Genomic DNA, 18,172 nt, shown 5'->3' with positions numbered 1-18,172 from the left:
GCAATAAAAAGTGAAAAGCAGGTTACAGGGAAAAGAAGAAAGCTTTCACATGCAAGCCATGGAAACTGAGTTGCCTTTGACCGTTTGCAAGGAATTTCAATTTCATGCTTATTTCAAGTCTCAGTTAATCTAAGTTGAGTAACTAGGTTAGTTCCCATCTTTACTGTGAGAAGCCACTTTTGCAAAAAATGAGGCAAAGGAATCAGAAGGCTGTCCCTAGAGTGTTATCCTTTTCTTCCAGAAGCAGAATCCCCCCTCCCTTGCTCCATACCCCCAGTATAAAGTTGGACAAACCAGCTGAAATTGTATCTCATATACAAGTTCCCACCTACCACTCTCAGACCTCTCTCACTCACTGTACTCTAGTCTTTGTCCAAATAGTATATGTGTTAATATATGTCATTTGTTTCAGTGGCAGAGGTACTTTTTACTTTGGTTTGAGTAGCTTTGGGTATCGATGTTCCTTTTCTGCCGTGTATTGACATATGGAATTAATAATGTTTAAAAAAACATGTTGTTCACCTCTCCTTCCCACCTCCCAGTAAAACTTGCATGCATATGGATTCATTACTTTTCTGGTGCTTTGCTTAGAATGGTGGCGATTTCTCCCAGCAACTTACTTGATGCTCTCTTTGGTGTATATCTGTTATAATAAATTTGTTTACCAATTAATGACTGAAATTTTCAGTACTTTTTTTTAGTTCCCTGTTTAACTTGTTTTAATTTACCTTAATAAAGCTAATTCTATTTTATATCCATATTTGTGTCTTTAGGGTATAAATATGACTCTCACTTGAACTTATTAATAAAATGTTTTCTTTATGCTTTTCATAAAAAACCAAGTTATTGGACATCTAATATATGCTTGGCACTGTGCTCTTGGCATTGGATTTGCAAAAATGATTAAGATAACTTTGGTTCTCAGGTAGCTCACAGTGAACTGGGCTACATGATGGTTGGGGGTTTTTGTTTGCTTTGGTTTTGGTTTTCCATGTTGTAGAAAGCTTTATTTTCTAGGCTTATTGCTGTAAAATATAAACTTCTCTTACAGAGAGGTTTAGATGTCCTATTTTCCATTTTATTTAAACTCTGCCCCCCACCACAGCGTATTTCTTTTGTATTTGGGGACTAACAGGGAAAAAGGGCCACACAGAGGCCACTCTCTGCCCATGTGGTCACACTGCCCCCTGCTTGTTGGTGCGAATAGAGAAAACCAAATCTCACGCAAGTACTATGAGCTGATGCTTGGTAACCAGTGCTTTTCCTAAGAAAGGGTTGATGTGTGCCGGAGTTAATGTGGATTTGAATCTCAGGCTTCCTTTTTTCTTTCTTGTGCATGAACATCCGAACATCCCTTGTCCTTTAAATTTAGAACAAGATGATTTACCTTATGTCCAACTGCAAAGCAGTTCAAGACTGCCCATTTTAAAAGATTAAAAAAAAAAAAAAAGAATTGTGTAACCATAAGGAAACTAACATTTGTAGAATGTATTTGTTTGCTGCTCTAACAAAGTACCACAGACTGGGTGGCTTAAAACAACGGAAATTAATTTTCTCACAGTCCTGGAGGCTAGAAGTTCAAGACCTAAGTGTTGGCAACATTGCTTTTCCTGTGGGCACTGAAGGAAGGATGCGTGAGCTCCAGACCTCTCTCCTTGGCTTGGAAGGGCTGTCTCCTCCCTGTGTCTTCACATTGTCTTCCCTCTGTGTGTGTGTGTGTGTGTCCAGATTTCCTCTCCTTATAAGGACCCCAGTCGTATTGAATGAGGGCTCACTTCTAATGACCTTATTTTAACCTAATTACCTCTTTTGAGGACTCCAGTCGTATTGAATGAGGGCTCACTTCTAATGACCTCATTTTAACCTAATTACCTCTTTAAAGTGCCCTATCTCCAAATACAGTCACATTCTGAGATACTGGAGGTTAGGACTTTAACATGTGAATTTTGACAAGGGACACAATTCAGCTCATAACATGAAGTGACTCCAGGATCCCAGGAAGATGCTAGGTATTTTCGTATACGTTAAGTTGTTTGATCCTCACAAAATTGCCACTCTAGAGGGACGTTATGATCCCATTTCATAGATGAGAAAAACTGAGACCAAGAGCAATGACATCATGCACAAGGTCACCAACTAAAAGCAAGATCAGGATTTGAACCTAAATCTGTGTGATCTACTTTATTATGCTGCTTCTACATATTTTCCTTCTCAATTATTTTCTTTCTTTGTAAGTGTAATATTTTGAATGCAAGCAAAGCCTAGGAAGGTTCTACTTTATCCTTCTAGCTGGGAGAAATTATTTTTATAAAAGCGTTTGGCCTTCTGTTTGGCAGGCAGTGCTTCCACTCCTGGGCACCTATGCCAGCTTCTCTGCATCTTTCAACCTTTTCTAAAAGATCCCATGACTTGATTACATGCTGCTCCCAAATTCAGACAAGATGTTAACATCTGCTCTGTCACTTTCATCTAATAAACAATGGGCTGTCTGGTCAGGGATGGGGGGTAGTTTTGGTTGGTTTGACATGTTTCACTATTTGGAAATCGTAACAATCTCTCATAGAGCGGAACTCCTTTAACTGGGAGATTGCATCATAAGTGAAGACTCTTTTTTGGTTTTGAGCTAAAGGATGGAGAAAGAAGGAGAGAACACGTATGGGGAGACAGGATACAACATAATGTGAAACTTGCTGAGACAGTGGGAGGATATTAATGATGGATATGTACTATCTCCCAGGAGTTGCTGAAATCGTCTGGTCTCGAATGTAATCAGGAGAGTATCAGACTAGGACAGATTTAGGACTTTTCATTACTAACCTGTTAAGTGTAGCAAATCAAACCAGTAAGTGAAATTGGAAAATTGCTTAACCATGTCCACAGATCTTATGGTTGACTTTTAAAAATACATGCTCTTTACCAAGAAATGAAAAATGATACTTTTCCTACTAACATACTGCGTATGTATGGTATGTTATCAGTATACTAGGATTCTAATTCTAATGTACCACTCACTACCCCTGTGTCATAGACAAATTAGTCTTATTGAGTGTCAGTTTCTTTGTCTGTCAAACCAGTGTTTGGGTTGCCATGAAGGTCAAGTAAGGTATATGATCTTCAAGCTGTATTTGCAAACTCTAGAGTGCTATACATACATTAGATATGTTTATTACTACTTTATTTCTGGCCCAAATCTAACAGAACCCGCCATTATGCTGAATTAATCTAGTTTGATTCTTCAATTGATGTATTATCCAGGCCCCTTGTTTCCTTTTTACAGCTTGCATGCTGTTTAGTCCTTTGAAAAATGTCTTAGAACCATTGTGAAATACAGGGAAGAATAGTTAGAAATTTTTACTTTTTTATTTTTTCATTTTTTTAAGTACTTACAGATAATTAATGGGGAGACAGTTGAAAATAACCCTGTTAACGAAGAGATTGTTGTATATACCAAAAAAGTGGCACGTCATATTTTAAAGGTGCTAAGCCCTTCCAAGGAAATTACCTGTCATCTGGTTTCAAAACAGTCCTGGCAAACTCCTGGTAGATGCTGACACTTTTAATTTTTCCTGAGAGCTATTAAAATTGTAGAAATTTTGGAACTGTATTCCCATACCACCTTGATGGGCCAAATGATTGAACAGAACATGTGATAAGACTCTTTCCTCTGTAATGAAGTACCAGGAAAAATCCTGAGTTGGCAACTTGTAAAACGATTGCAGATCAAGAATCTGAGTTTTTCATTGTCCAAGCATCCATAAGAAGTTCTCTTGGAATAGGAAGGTCTCTTTGTACCTGCAAATACAATACCATGCCTGTCCTGTTATCTCTCCAGTAAATAGTGCATTACCTCTTAGTTCACGTTAAAAGTGATTGGTTCTTGTTTGGTACACCAGAAGGAGATACTAATGGCATTTCCTCTTTTCTAGGAATAGGACAGTAAGAAACAGGGTGGGATTCATCTAGTGTGTGTATATCGTGAAAGTGAAGGATATTAGCCGTGGCTAAGTTCTTGGAGGATAACTTTTATTAACAGTAGTTTGATGCTAGGTTACATAAGAGGCAAAGTTGGTTAGGCTTCAGGCAGCCTTGCTTTCAGGGTTTTTCAAATCCCTAGGCTCACTGGAGGAAGATGGCTCATTTTGGGGAGAAATGATCTGTGAGGTAATAGGGTGCTACGTTCCAACTCAATATGACTCAGGCAGCTGGTGGCCATCCACGTTCAGGACTCTGAGGAAATCAGTGCATTTCAGTTGTGTATCAGGATTTTAACTAAAGTCTGGCATCTGGTTAACCAGAGTGAAGTAATTGGGATGCCAGCTTCTCCTTTCTGTGCACTCTCCTTCAGGACTGCTTGGATATGAGCAGGTTGATGCCAAAGAATCTATTATGCTGGCAAATGCTAATCAGAGATAGGCTCCTGATTTTAAATTCAAATTCACTACAAGCTATTAACTTTTCTAACATTGTGTGCTTTTGATGGCCTCATTTGCATGATTTTATAAATATGCATTTCTGGCTACAATTTTATTATCTGAGTGTTATTTTATTTAACGTAAGTTTTTAGAGGCGGTTTATACCTTAAGGGTGCGCAAAGATGATCAATCTTCTTGCAACAGAGATATAGTGTGGTTGGACTCTGTATGACCATATGATCATTGTCATCAGGATAGTATAGTGTAGAGGTTAGGACCACTCAAGTCAAAATGCCTGGATTCGGACCCTACCTTCTCCACCCCATCTATGCTGAGTGCATGTAATTTAACTGTACAGAAGTTACTTAATCCTATAAGCCTTAACCTCATCTTTTTTAAAAGTTTTATCTTTATTTATTCTCTTAAAATATAGTTGATTTACAATGCTGTGTTAGTTTCAGGTGTACCGCAAAGGGATTCAGTTATACACATATATACATATATATATATTCTTTTTCAGATTCTTTTTCCTTATAGATTATTACAAAATATTAAATATAGTTCCCTGTGCTATACAGTAGGTCCTCGTTGTTTATCTGTTTTACATATAGTAGTGTGTATTTGTTAATCCCAAGCTCCTAATTTATCCCTCCCTCCCTTCCCCTTTGGTAACCATAAGTTTGTTTTCTATGTCTGTGGGTCTATTTCTGTTTTGTAAATAAGTTCGTTTGTATCATTGTTTTTTAGATTCCACATATAAGCGATATCATATGCTATTTCTCTTTCTCTGTCTGGCTTACTTCACTTAGTGTATGATAATCTCTAGGTCCATCCATGTTGCTGCAAATGGCATAATTTCATTATTTTTTATGGCTGAGTAATATTCCATTGTATATATGTACCACATCCTCTTTATCCATTCACCTGTTGATGGACATTTAGGTTGCTTCCATGTCTTCCATTTAGGTTGCTATTGTAAATAGTGCTGCAGTGAACATCGGGGTGCATGTATCTTTTTGAATTATAGTTTTCTCTAGATATATGCCCAGGACTCATACTTTAATGGAGATAATAATAGCTTTTCCCAGATAGGGTTTTTGAGAAGATTCCATTAGAATGGCACATATATCAGCCAGCTTTTGCTAGGTTATGCTACAGTTACAAATTAACCGAAAATATCAATGGCTTACAATGGCAGAGATTTATTTCTTATTCATACTCATATCCGTCATCGGTTGGCTATGCCTCTGCTCTATAGTCTCTTCATTCTGAGACACACCTGAAGAAGCAGCTTCTACTGGTCTCATGACAGAGGGAGAACTCGTTGTGGCTTTAACAGGTTCTGCTTGGAAGCAGCACATGTTACTTCTATTCATATATAATTTGCCAAAGGAAGCCATGAGGCCAAGCCTAATATCAGCGAGTGGGTACAATCATCTACCACAACACGCAATGCACACTGACTGGAGCATAGTAAAGGCTCAGTATACAGTAGATTTTACTTTTCAGTCCGATCAGAGAGGTAAATTGTAGTTTAGGTAGGACAGAGAAGACTAATATTTATGTGTTTGTCAAATGGCTCTCTTAAGAGCAAATCGAGGTGCTGAACGCTTCCCTTTGAACTTCCCAGGGAAGGCGGTCTATGGAGAACCCATCGCAGCAGGTCTCGGCACAGATGGCACTCACTACTGGAATAGAGAATGGCCCCACGCAGCCCATCACGTTATGGGTCCACCCCTACGACCGGACCCTTCAACGCCTGACTTCCTCATGAATCTATTGGCTAAGTAATTGTTTAGTAGATGACTGTAAGGTGTTTTGCCAAAAGAAGATGTTTTGCTAGTCCCAAAACTTGAGTGTTTTGAATGTAAGAGATCTTGTCCTACCATCTGGACCTTCCATTGACCTCCCAGTCTTCTGTTCTACTTGACCTCGCAGGCCCTGGGGAATCCTTCATCTGGAGACCCAAAAGCATTTGCTTAATTGTGTTATGATGTGGTGTAAAATCTCTCCTGGCCACAGAGAAATCAGATCATTTTTACTGAAATTTTCCTCTGCTCTGATTTTTTCGTTGTCTTTTCTATCCCTTGCTGCCTAGGACCAGGTCTCTTCAATATGCCCCATTTTTATCATACAGAATAGTCTTGAATATTTTTCTATGCTGATATAACCCAGGAACCAGATGTGCTTGTTGTATAGCTACAAGAGATGATGATCTAGGGCAGAGCCACTGGAGAGGTGAAAGGCAAAATCCTACCCTCTGAGCAGATTATCCCCATGAAAGCCCATCCAAACTATTTTCAGATGCTGTTTTGGGAGACATTTTGATCATTTTTCCTTGAGAAATACACCATTCATGGACATTCAGACATTCCCCGTTCACGGATACTCAGATCCAAGTTAACAAAGAGCTTTTCACCACAGACTGTCCAAGAGTTCACTTGCCATTTCCTTTCAGGCTCCTACCTCCTTCAGCCTTCTACATCCCCAAGGTGACTCACAGGTCAAAGCACAATTCCTGTTGCTCGTGACCTCAACATCCTCAGCCAGTGTCCCACCTCTGCTCATCACAACATTGCCATGTGGCCAGGGGCTGCCTCTGTTCATGTGAATCACCCTGGTTCATCTTTGTGTAGTTCTGTACTCACAAGAAATGTTCACTTATGTTATTGCCAGTGATCCTGAATAATTGTCATCAAGTATATATAATTACCAATTTCTAGATGAGAAACTGAGCATTGGACAAACTCATAGTCATATAACCAGTAGGTGACGGAGCCTAGAACCCACTTTTTCTGACCCAAGCACGATCCTTCATCATGCTTCATGTAAGAGTATTATTCTCCAAAAGTGTTTCCTGGAATAGAGACAGGCATGGGTGAAATATGTACTTGAAAAAGCTGCTCATTCTCCATTGCAGTTTTCTGACTATCAGTTGAGAATGGGGTCCAGAGACCAGGGAAGGTTGTGGTAGCTTCCTCCTGACATATTCTATCTACTCACCCCTATTGCTCTTGTGTGTTTCTCTTTTACAGTGGTGATCTAACCATAACAGGGTCTGACCACTGCACTTTCAACACCTGCCAGAAAGCTCTTGGGAAGGATGATTTTACTAAGATTCCCAATGGAGTGAATGGTGTTGAAGACCGGATGTCAGTAATATGGGAAAAAGGCGTGGTGAGTTTCACAGGATTCAGTCTGTTTTGCCTGATTTTTCAGCCAGAATCCGGCCCATTTTAGGACCAGAGTGGCAAAAGCCTTCATAGAGAAGTTTTTTGATTGTTTTCACTAGAGTGGAAACTGGGAATACAACAGTATCACCACCACCGTGCCATGCCCCAAGATAATAATGAAAAACAATTTTCTTCTCTGCATGGTTTGGAGGATGCTTTGCACCATGATGCAGACATTAGGGGATAAATTTAGATTGGGTACCTAGAGGATTATTCTTGAAATCTTTGAAATGTAATAGCACTTCTACTTGATTTCCATGTTTTTGAATCCTAGTTCCTCCTGTGTCACTGATATAAATACTTGGAATGATTGAAAGGACATGAAGAATTTTTATTACATTCATACCTCCTTTTCATATAAAAATGTAGATATCCCTTTTAAAGAACTTTTGGATATTATGTTTTAAAAACTGCTGTATGAGGTTACATAAATAATAATCCAAAATATAGAAAGAGATTTTTTAAAAAAATTTCATGATTTAAAAATTTCTACCTGAGGATGAAGAAGAATCAAATGGCTAAATGTTCATATGTTAGCCTATCCAGCCAGCTGACAAGTGTAGTTGTAAAGATCAGCAGTGGAGACTTGCCTGGTAAGACCTGAGGTCCCCATTGTCATGCCATTCTCACCCATCTCTCAGAACCCCTCCCTTCAATGGCACATTAATCACATCTCACACCTCAGAATCCCTTACACATACCCCTCACTTCTAGCTCTAATATTTTACCAGGTCTTGTCAATTTTATTTCCAAAATGCCTCCTTATTTCCACCATCATGTCCACCATTCTACTTTGAGTCCCATGTCTTGTTTGGACCATTGCAGTAGTCTCACAGCTGGTGCCCCTGCCTCCACTCTCTGGCTTACTACAATCTACCCCATACTCTAAGACCAGAGTTGCCTTTCAAACACCAGAGTCTGTTTATGCTACTTTCCTCTCTAAAATCCTTTAATTTTCAGCATTACTTATTGGATGATATTTGAACAGTTAATTTACATGCAAGGATCTTCAAAACATCTCTACAGCCCTATCTTCTACCAATTGTCCTCTCCACCCCCTGCTACCTCTACCCTAATTCTAAGCATCCCAGATGACTATTCTTCTCTTTCTCTTTGCTTAGACTTTCTTGATAACAGTCCAACCTTTCACTTTGAACTTGTGTGAATTACAATGAGTACCTTCATTACAGCAAGATTTTCATAATATATAAAGTGTATAAATGGCTTTAAAGTGATCAGATACTTCTTCATAATATACAGGAGCCTATGTTATTTTCTGAAACATTCAGATGGTTTATTTAGGGGAAAATTACTTTCAGGACATGATTCTTAATGTTTTTATGAGACGGGGACCCTTTGATAATTAAATAAACCTTAAGGATGCTCTTGCCATGTAAATGTACATAGGGATAAATTCTCAACATTTAAAAACAAATCATTTTAGAGGGATCACATCCCACTGAAGTTTGTCCATATTAAAATCTCTTATAGCAGACTGTCCATGACTGTTGGTTCATGTAAATTTCAGTAGCACAAAATTGAACCTCTTAGTTGATTTCTAAAAGCGTAGTCACCTGAATTATAGGTCTATCTTATTTTAACTCTATAATATTCCATATAATGTCTACATGATCATCTCATAAATCTTAGGCCCAGATTATAAATGTAGTAGGTGGTGGTAGTAAACTTTAAACAAGAATTGGAAATATTGTTACCAATATTTAGCTCTTGTCTGTGTGATTTTGGAAAGAATGGGAAAAATTAATGGGGCTGTTTTGTTAAGCTGATAGGTTTTTGAAAAATTATCTTCAGGCTTCCATATATAACCCCATTCATCCCCATCATTATCATTATGATTGTTTAAGATTTATCAGTATTCACAGGTGTGTTTGGCTTCACGATATAAGAAATTAGATGTAGTTTTATTTGGTTCTAAGAGAGAAAATTCTTGTACTTTGATTGACAGGAGATTTTTAGTGTTTTATCATTTATCAGAAAAAGAAATGTATTTTCTTCCTTGAATTGTTTTACAGCACAGTGGCAAAATGGATGAAAACTGGTTTGTGGCAGTTACCAGCACAAATGCAGCTAAAATCTTTAATCTGTATCCAAGAAAAGGAAGAATAGCTGTGGGCTCAGATGCTGACATTGTGATTTGGGACCCAAAAGCCACAAGGTAAGTCTAAGTTTTTGTATTGGCTTCTCCACAGAGACAAAGCACTAACTTGCAAAGAAATTTTCATTGGCCTTAATCAGCCATTTCTTATTAGGTGATTTATTTAGCCAGGCTCAGGTATTTTGAGCCTATGCACAAGATAAAGGTTTTGATGTACAAACATTCTTTTGTTTTCCTTGGCATAGAGAATGCAAAAGTTGTGTTGCTTCCCATTCCCTGGAAATGTGTGTATAAAACCAGTATGAATTTCCCACTTCAGTGCTTGGCAAACACCTGAGTTCACATGGAGGAAAGGTGCAGAGCAATGAAGAAAAGGAAAGGCTTAGTTTGAAAAGGGCTGCATTGAAAACTCGAAATAATTACAGCCTTTTTGCAGCTTCCAGATAGAAAAATTCCAGAACAAAGGATGTCACTTTTAGTTAGCCAAATTTTCCAGCTGAGTTCATCTTGAGCCTGTCATTCCCAGTAGACTCCGGCTTTTTGTTTCCAATTTGCATAGTTCTATGTGAGTATCTCAGGTTTGGCTGATTCAGCCAGTTCAGAAAAGTATTCAATAGGAAGCTGAAGCTTTGTTAATTTCTCCTTCTAGGATGTTGGCACAGACAACACCTGCATCCTGATTTCTGTTTTTCATAAACTCTGCAGCTGTAATGGAGAAAATTCCACATACTTTAACATTGCATGTGTGTGTGCATGCACGCATACGTGTGCAAACAGGGATACGATAAGACCTTCTAACCTTTAGTGAATAGGCATTTATTCAAAGTCTATTAAGGGTTATGTTGTAGTAAACAGACGTCTATGTAGGCATACCTTATTGCACTTCACAGATACCATGTTTTCAACTAACCGAGGGTTTGTGGCAAACCTGCATGGAGCAAGTCTATCAGCACCAGTTTTCCAATAGCATTTGCTCAGTTTGTGTCTCTGCATCATATTTTGGTAATTCTTGCAATACTTCAAGCTTTTTCATTATTATTACGTTGGTTGTGGTGATCAGTGATCTTTGATGTTACTATTGTAATTGTTTGGGGACGAACTGAACCCCTGTAAGACAGTGAACTTGTGTGTGCTCTCACTACTCCACCAAACGGCTGTTCCCCCGTCTCTCTCCCTCTTCTTGGGCCTCCCTGTTCCCTGAAACACAACAATATTGAAATTTGGCCAGTTAATAACCCTACAGTGGCCTCTAAGTGTTCAAGTGAAAGGAACAGTTTCACGTCTCTCACTTTAAATCAAAAGCTAGAAGTGATTAAGGCAAGTTGAAAGCCGAGATAGGCTGAAAGCTAGGCCTCTTGCACCCAACAGTTAGCCAAGTTGTGAATGCAAAAGAAAAGTTATTGAAGGAAATTAAAGGTGCTACTCCAGTGAACACACGAATGATGAGAAAGTGAAACAGCCTTATTGCTGATACGGAGAAAGTTTTAGTGGTCTGGTTAGAGGATCCAACCAGCCACAGCATTCCCTTAAACCAAAGCCTAATCCAGAGCTTTAACTCACTTCCATTCTATGAAGGCTGAGAGAGGTGAGGAAACTGCAGAAGAAGAGTTTGAAGTTAGCAGAGGTTGGCTCATGTGGTTTCAGGAAAGAAGTCATCTCCGTTAACATAAAAGCACAAGGTAACACAGCAAGTGACCCAGAAGATCTAGCTAAGATCATTAATGAAGGTGGCTACACTGCACAACAGATTTTCAATGTAGATGAAATAGCCTTATATCGGTAGAAGATGCCACCTAGGACTTCCACAGCTAGAGAGGAAAAGTCAGTGCCTGGCTTCAAAGCTTCAAAGGACAGGCTGACTCTCTTGTTAGAGGCTAATGCAGCTGGTGACTTTAAGTTGAAGTCAGTACTCATTTACCATTCTGAAAATCCTAGGGCCCTTAAGAATTATGCTAAATCTACTCTGACTGTGCTCTCTAAATGGAACAACAAAGCCTGGATGACAGCACATCTGTGGATATTGCTGAATATTTTAAGCCCCGCTGATGAGAGCAACTTCTCAGAAAAAAAGATTCCTTTTGAAATATGACTGCTCAGTGACTATGCACTTGGTGACCCAAGAGCTCTGATGGAGATGCGCAACAAGATTCATGTTGTTTTCATGCCTGCTGACCCAACACCCATTCTGCAGCTCATGAATCAGGAGTAATTGCAACTTTTAAGTCTCATTATTTAAGAAATACATTTCATAAGGCTATAGCTGCCATAGATAGTGATTCCTCTGATGGATCTGGGCAAAGTCAGTTGAAAACCTTCTGGAAAGGATTCACCATTCTAGATGCCATTAAGAACATTCGTGATTCATGGGAAGAGGTCAAAATATCAACATTCACAGGAGTTTGGAAGAAGTTGATTCCAACCCTCATGGATGACTTTGAGGAGTTCAAGACTTCAGTGGAGGAAGTAACTGCAGATGTGGTGGAAATAGCAAGAGAACTAGAAATAGAAGTGGGGCCTGAGGTTGTGAATGGATTGTTGCAATCTCATAATAAAACTTTCATGGATGAGAAGTTGCTTCTCATGTGTGAGCAAAGAAAGTAGTTTCTTGAGATGAAATCTACTCCTGATGAAGATGCTGTGAAGGTGTTGAAATGACAACAAAGGATTTAGAATATTCTGTAAACTTAGTTGATAAAGCAGAGGCAGGGTTTGAGAAGATTACCTCTGATTTTGAAAGAAGTTCTGCTGTAGGTAAAATGCTATCAAACAGTACTGCAGGGCTTCCCTGGTGGCGCAGTGGTTGAGAGTCTGCCTGCCAATGCAGGGGACACGGGTTCGAGCCCTGGTCTGGGAAGATCCCACATGCCGCGGAGCAGCTAGGCCCGTGAGCCACAACTACTGAGCCTGCGCGTCTGGAGCCTGTGCTCCGCGATAATGAGAGGCCTGCGCACCGCGATGAAGAGTGGCCCCCGCTTGCCGCAACTAGAGAAAGCCCTCGCACAGAAACGAAGACCCAACACAGCCATAAATAAATAAATAGATAAATAAAAAAGTGCTGCATGCTACAGAGAATTTTTTCATCAAAGGAAGAGTCAATCAATGCGGCAAACTTTATTGTTGTCTTATTTTAAGAAATTGCCACTGCCACCTCAATCTTCAGCAGTCACCACTCAGATCAGTCAGCAGCCATTAACATTCAGGCAAGACCCTCCACCAGCAAAAACATTAGGACTTTGCCGAAGGCTCAGATGATGGTTAGCATTTTTTAGCAATAAAATAATTTTTCATTAAGGTATGTATATTGTTTCTTTAGACATAATGCTACTGCACACTTAATAGACACAGTATAGTATCAACTTAAGTTTTATATGCCCTGGGAAACCAAAAAATTCATGTAACTTGCTCTGTGATGATATTCAGTTTATTACAGTGCTCTGGAACCAAACCTGCACTATCTCCAAGGTATGCCTGTATTCTTCCAGATTCATTATTCTGTGGAGCCTCCTCTTCAGCCACCCCTTCTATCCCATTTCTCACATTCTGCAGTTTTCACACTGAAAAAGATGAATAAGGATAGTGCAAAAAATTCTGACGGTGGCTTAGAGAAAATTCTTAAAGGGTTGGAGAAGCAAGATATAAGTCAAAGAAATCCAAAGAGGGCTAGATCATTTCAACACATCCTCCCAAGTAAAGATAATATTTCTCCGTGTTTCAAAAGGACATTAAAACAAGAAAAGAAAAACAAAAAGGTCTCCAGTTTTATAAAAGTCTCCGAGAGTCAGAGAAATAGAACCCTATGGTTCATCTGCCTCCAGCCAAACTAGATAAATACAAAATAACCTTAGTAATTTTGTGTAACACTTTCTAAGGTTACAAAACATTTTTGCATTTCTCATGAGATTCTAACAAAAACCTTCTGAAGTAGGCATAAAAATTATTAATATCTCATTTTACAGATGAGAGAGTGGACGGACATTCAGAGACCTTAAATGACATGCCTGGGTTCTCCAGCTTGGCACTGAGGAGCTGGGAACAGGATCTACACATCAGGTTCTTGGGTTGTGCTGGTTTTTCTTTATGCTTAGCGCTTAGTTATACACAATAAACAGACATCAATAGAGAAGACTCAGCACTAGTAATCACATGCCAATATGTATCATTTAACTAAAAGACACATATATAAAAATGTAGATATTTAATTTTCTGATATCATTAGTGTTACAAAGTGAAGGACAGATATTATATAAGAAATACTAGAGAACCGATGAGCAAAAGTGATAGAAACTTAAAAGCACAGAGGCTTTTTAGCTTGACCTTAAGTTAGTTATTCTTAGGCTAGAAATGAAGGAAATTAAGCAGGTAATATATAGATCTTAAAAAAGAATAAGAACTAAACATCTGGATCATTACGGACTATTCTGAAACAACTGACTAGGAAAAGGAGGACAAAGAATGTTACAGAAATCAGTAGCTAACACTGGTGAGAGAGTGGTCTAAATTTATATAGTCTGAAAACATGACTCAAAGAGACATAATCACGGCCTATAAATATCCTCCAAGCAACAATATATGTGTTAAGTAAAGGAAGTGAATTATTCACAACCTTGAGTTCAGGTCATTTTTCTTTGTCCAGTTGTCTAAGGAAGACAATGCTTTACACCTGAGCTGGTGGTGTCCTCAGACTTTACAACAGCGGAGGAGATTAAGGCCGGTACCGCTGGAGATACCCAGGTGTAGGGTTAAAAAGAAGATCCACACGGAATGGCCTTCCCATGGCTCTCCACCTTGCTAGGAATTAGACCGGACAGTTCGAGTGTTTTCATTTCTCCCTCACCTTTGAAAAGGAATACATATTTGAACAAGGAGAAAGTGCATTTATCATAGTTCATATCAAAAGAGAGAATTTGACAGAAAATGCTGATCCCTTATCCAGGTCGATCATAGCACCAGCCTTCTCTACTCTTGGCCTGCTTGTTAGGAGAAAGTTGCTCATCTGAGCTGGCTGTTCCTGACCAAAATTTATTCTGATGACCTCAAGGAGGACCTGTCTGCTGCGAGACAATATTTTAAGCCTTCGCTAACTGTCCGCGCGTCACCCATAATTTCCCCCTGTCTCCAGCCACTCCCCCACCGCCGTGACGGTCTGCCTCTCCTCGCCTCGCAGACTGCGTTCTCTGGAATGGCCGCACGCCCACCGACCACGCTGCGTCACAGCCTTTATTCACTGTCTTTCTCCCTCATTAACATTCTTGAAGTCTAATTCCATTTTCTAAAATAAACGTGTTGTTTCAGAATAGCTTGATTTACAGAAAAGTTGCAAAGTTAGCACAGAGACTCCCAAATGCCCCACAGTGGGTTTCCGTTATGATTATCTAACGTTACTCTGATACATTTGTTACAATGAATGAACCAGTTTTGATACGTTATTATTAACTAGAGTTCATACTTTGAGACTTTCTTAGTTTTTGCCTAATATTCTTTCTCCATTCCAGGATCTCATCCAGGACACCACATGACATTTAGTCATCATGTTTCCTTAGGCTCCTTTGGTCTCTGAGAATTTTTCTGACTTTATTTTTTAATTTTTATTGAAGTACAGTTGATGTACAATGTTGTGTTAATTTCTACTGTACAGCAAAGTGATTCAGTTATATATATATATATATATATATATATATGTATACACATGTTCTTTTTTATATTCTTTTCCATTATGGTTTATCACAGGATACTGAATATAGTTCCCTGTGCTGTACAGTAGGACCTTGTTGTTTATCCATTCTCTATATAATACTTGGCATCTGCTAACCCTAGCCTCCCACTCCATCCCTCCCTCTTGACAAACACAAGTCTGTTCTGTATGTTTCTGACTTTATTTTTGATGACCTTGACAGTTTTGAGGAATTCTGCTCAGGTATTTTGCAGAATGTCTCTCTATTTCCTTTTTTTTTTTTTTTTTTGACGTTTCTTTCATTATTAGCCTGGGGTTATGGGTTTGGGGAGGAAGACCATAGAGGCAAAGTCCTGTTTTCATCACAACCTTTCAAGGGTACCTACTATCAACGTGACTTCTCACTGTCGTTGTTGACCTGGATCAGCTGCGTCTGTTTTCTCCACTGTATAATTAGTCATTTCTTCCCCTTTCCATATTGTACTTTTTAGAAGGAAGTCACTATGCACAGCCCACACTTAAGGAGTGGGGAATTATGCTCTAGTTTTATGTTTTGATTGATTCTACATCCCCAGAGTCTGACCCAGTTCAGCACAGAGTAGAAACACAATAAATGTTGAAGGGGGTGAGTGAGAAGGATACAGGTTCCACACTGCATGGAAGATTGATGTGATTAAGACATGGCATAAACTCTATTATATACTTGAAAGTTGCTAAGAGAGTGGATCTTAAATGTTCTAACCACAAAAAAGAAATAGTAATTATGTGACATGATGGAGGTGCTTTGTCAGTAAGCATTTTGCAATATGTAAGTGTGTATCAAATCAACACGTTAGGGACTTCCCTGGTGGCGCAGTGGTTAAGAGTCCACCTGCCAATGCAGGGGACACGGGTTTGATCCCACATGCCGCGGAGCAACTAAGCCCGTGCGCCACAACTACTGAAGCCTGCACGCCTAGAGCCCGTGCTCCGCAACAAGAGAAGCCACCACAATGAGAAGCCCGCGCACTCCAACCAAGAGTAGCCCCCGCTCTCCGCAACTAGAGAAAAAGCCCGCGCGCAGCAACGAAGATCCAACACGGCCATAAATAAATAAATAAATAAATTTATTTTTTAAAAAAATCAACACGTTAAACTCACACAATGCTATATGTCAATTACAGTTCAATAAAGCTGAGGAAAAGTAAAGAAATGACATAAAGGAAAATTGGAAAGATTTTATTCAGCAACAATTATAGTGAGAGGAAAAGTAAGAAGAATAGCATTTCCTCACACTTTTAACGTATTGCAAGTTATCAGTAATTGTTGAAATGAATGAAGATGAATAAAGGAGAAAGGATTCTCTAAGGAAAGAAGAAAGAACTGCTTTACGGGTATTCTTTTCCTTGTGTCCCCTTCATTTTTGAGGTTGGGGCGCAATTAGCTTTTTAAGCAGCTCTTATAATAAATAAGAGAAGAAAATGAAGTTAACAGAGAGCTATCTTCCTGGTTCTTTCGTTCAGTCAGCAAGGAGCGCCGCTGAGAGCCAGGCATGAGGGTCAAAGTTGTACAAGATCCAGGCCCTGCCTTTGGGAAGCTGACAGTCTATGAAGAGGAGATAAGAGATAAAGTCAAAGGGTCTCAGCCTCAGGAGGAATGTGTAAAGGGTATCACGTGGGAGGCAGAAACAAGATGCCACGGAAGCCCGGCGAGGAAAGATCATTCTTGCACTAGTGCAGTTGTTGGCATAGGACCTAGGGTCACATTAGAGAGGAGAGGAAATGAGGCTTCTGACCCTGAGAGTCAAGGCTAAACATGGAGGTGAGGTAGACTGAGGCATTGGTAGCAGGGTCTGGGTGGAGGCATTTAAGGCCGGGGATTACAAGCAGGAAGACCAGGTTCAGGCTGTGGAAGGGAGTGGGAGGATGAGGAGGTCACGGGGCTGCCTATCTCCAGTTTTAATCTTGTTCATTACAGACACAGGCAATTTTAAAGAGAGCTAGCTCACCTAGTGAAGAAGCATCATTTAATCCAATGAACAAATAGATTTATCTGTAGGTTTTTTTTTTCTTGCAAGATACTCCTTTTGATTTTACCTAATTCTAATATCAGCTAAAGGCTGGTGATGTGAAGGCTTTCTGTCTGACCACATTAAAGTTGGAACAGAATTTTCCTTCGAAATTTCCTGAAAGGTTTTTAGCAAAAGCAATTAATTGCCCTGCTGACTAACTAGTTAGTATGTCAAATGACAGCAATGTGCATTTCACCCCAGAGCCTGAAGGGGGCGCCCACAGCCCACATTGAGCCAAGGGCTCCAACCAGGCCATTTGAGCTTCTGGTTATGCAAGAAAAAGGCAGCCTCTGGAGGATGGATGCGTTTGCTAATGATGTTTGGCTTCATGGAACGTAGATGTTTTCCTTTTTTTTTTTAATTCTCATTACTTATTAATGGCATGTAGAAGTATGCTTGCAACACAATCTGTAACCTTAAAAGTGGACTGCATTAAAGTTGCTGAAGGAGATCAAGGGAAAAATAGGCAGTGCAGCCATGTTTCCTTTTCTTTTAAACTTATAAAAAGCTGGATGATTCCAGGATGAGGGATCTGACATGTGGTGCTGGATGCTGAGAGAGGATTGGGAGTGGGCGTCTGTAGAGAAGGTTTGGATACCCTGTTGAAAGGTTACCTAAGACGTTACTAGCCTGTAAAAAGTTCCTGCAAAAATCAACTGCAATAGCTCTTCTGTGTCATTGCACAATCAA

The 18,172-nt window shown here is 39.5% G+C and overlaps 1 protein-coding gene across 1 annotated transcript in view; it reads left to right on the top strand.

Moving 5' to 3' along the window:
- The window catches only part of DPYS (dihydropyrimidinase), a gene marked incomplete at its 3' end in the record, with an annotated part of 77,724 nt that overhangs the window by 28,051 nt on the left and 31,501 nt on the right, over window positions 1–18,172 (top strand). The window contains 3 exon segments of the mRNA XM_082434315.1: window positions 6,043–6,199; window positions 7,448–7,589; window positions 9,679–9,821. Of these exon segments, the coding sequence (XP_082290441.1) occupies window positions 6,043–6,199; window positions 7,448–7,589; window positions 9,679–9,821 (442 nt within the window).

The sequence above is a fragment of the Balaenoptera physalus genome (assembly GCF_965194825.1).
Source record: "Balaenoptera physalus genome assembly, chromosome: 17".
Classification (NCBI taxonomy): domain Eukaryota; kingdom Metazoa; phylum Chordata; class Mammalia; order Artiodactyla; family Balaenopteridae; genus Balaenoptera; species Balaenoptera physalus.
Note: the sequence above shows the minus strand (reverse complement) of the source record. Positions and strands in the feature narration are given on the sequence as shown.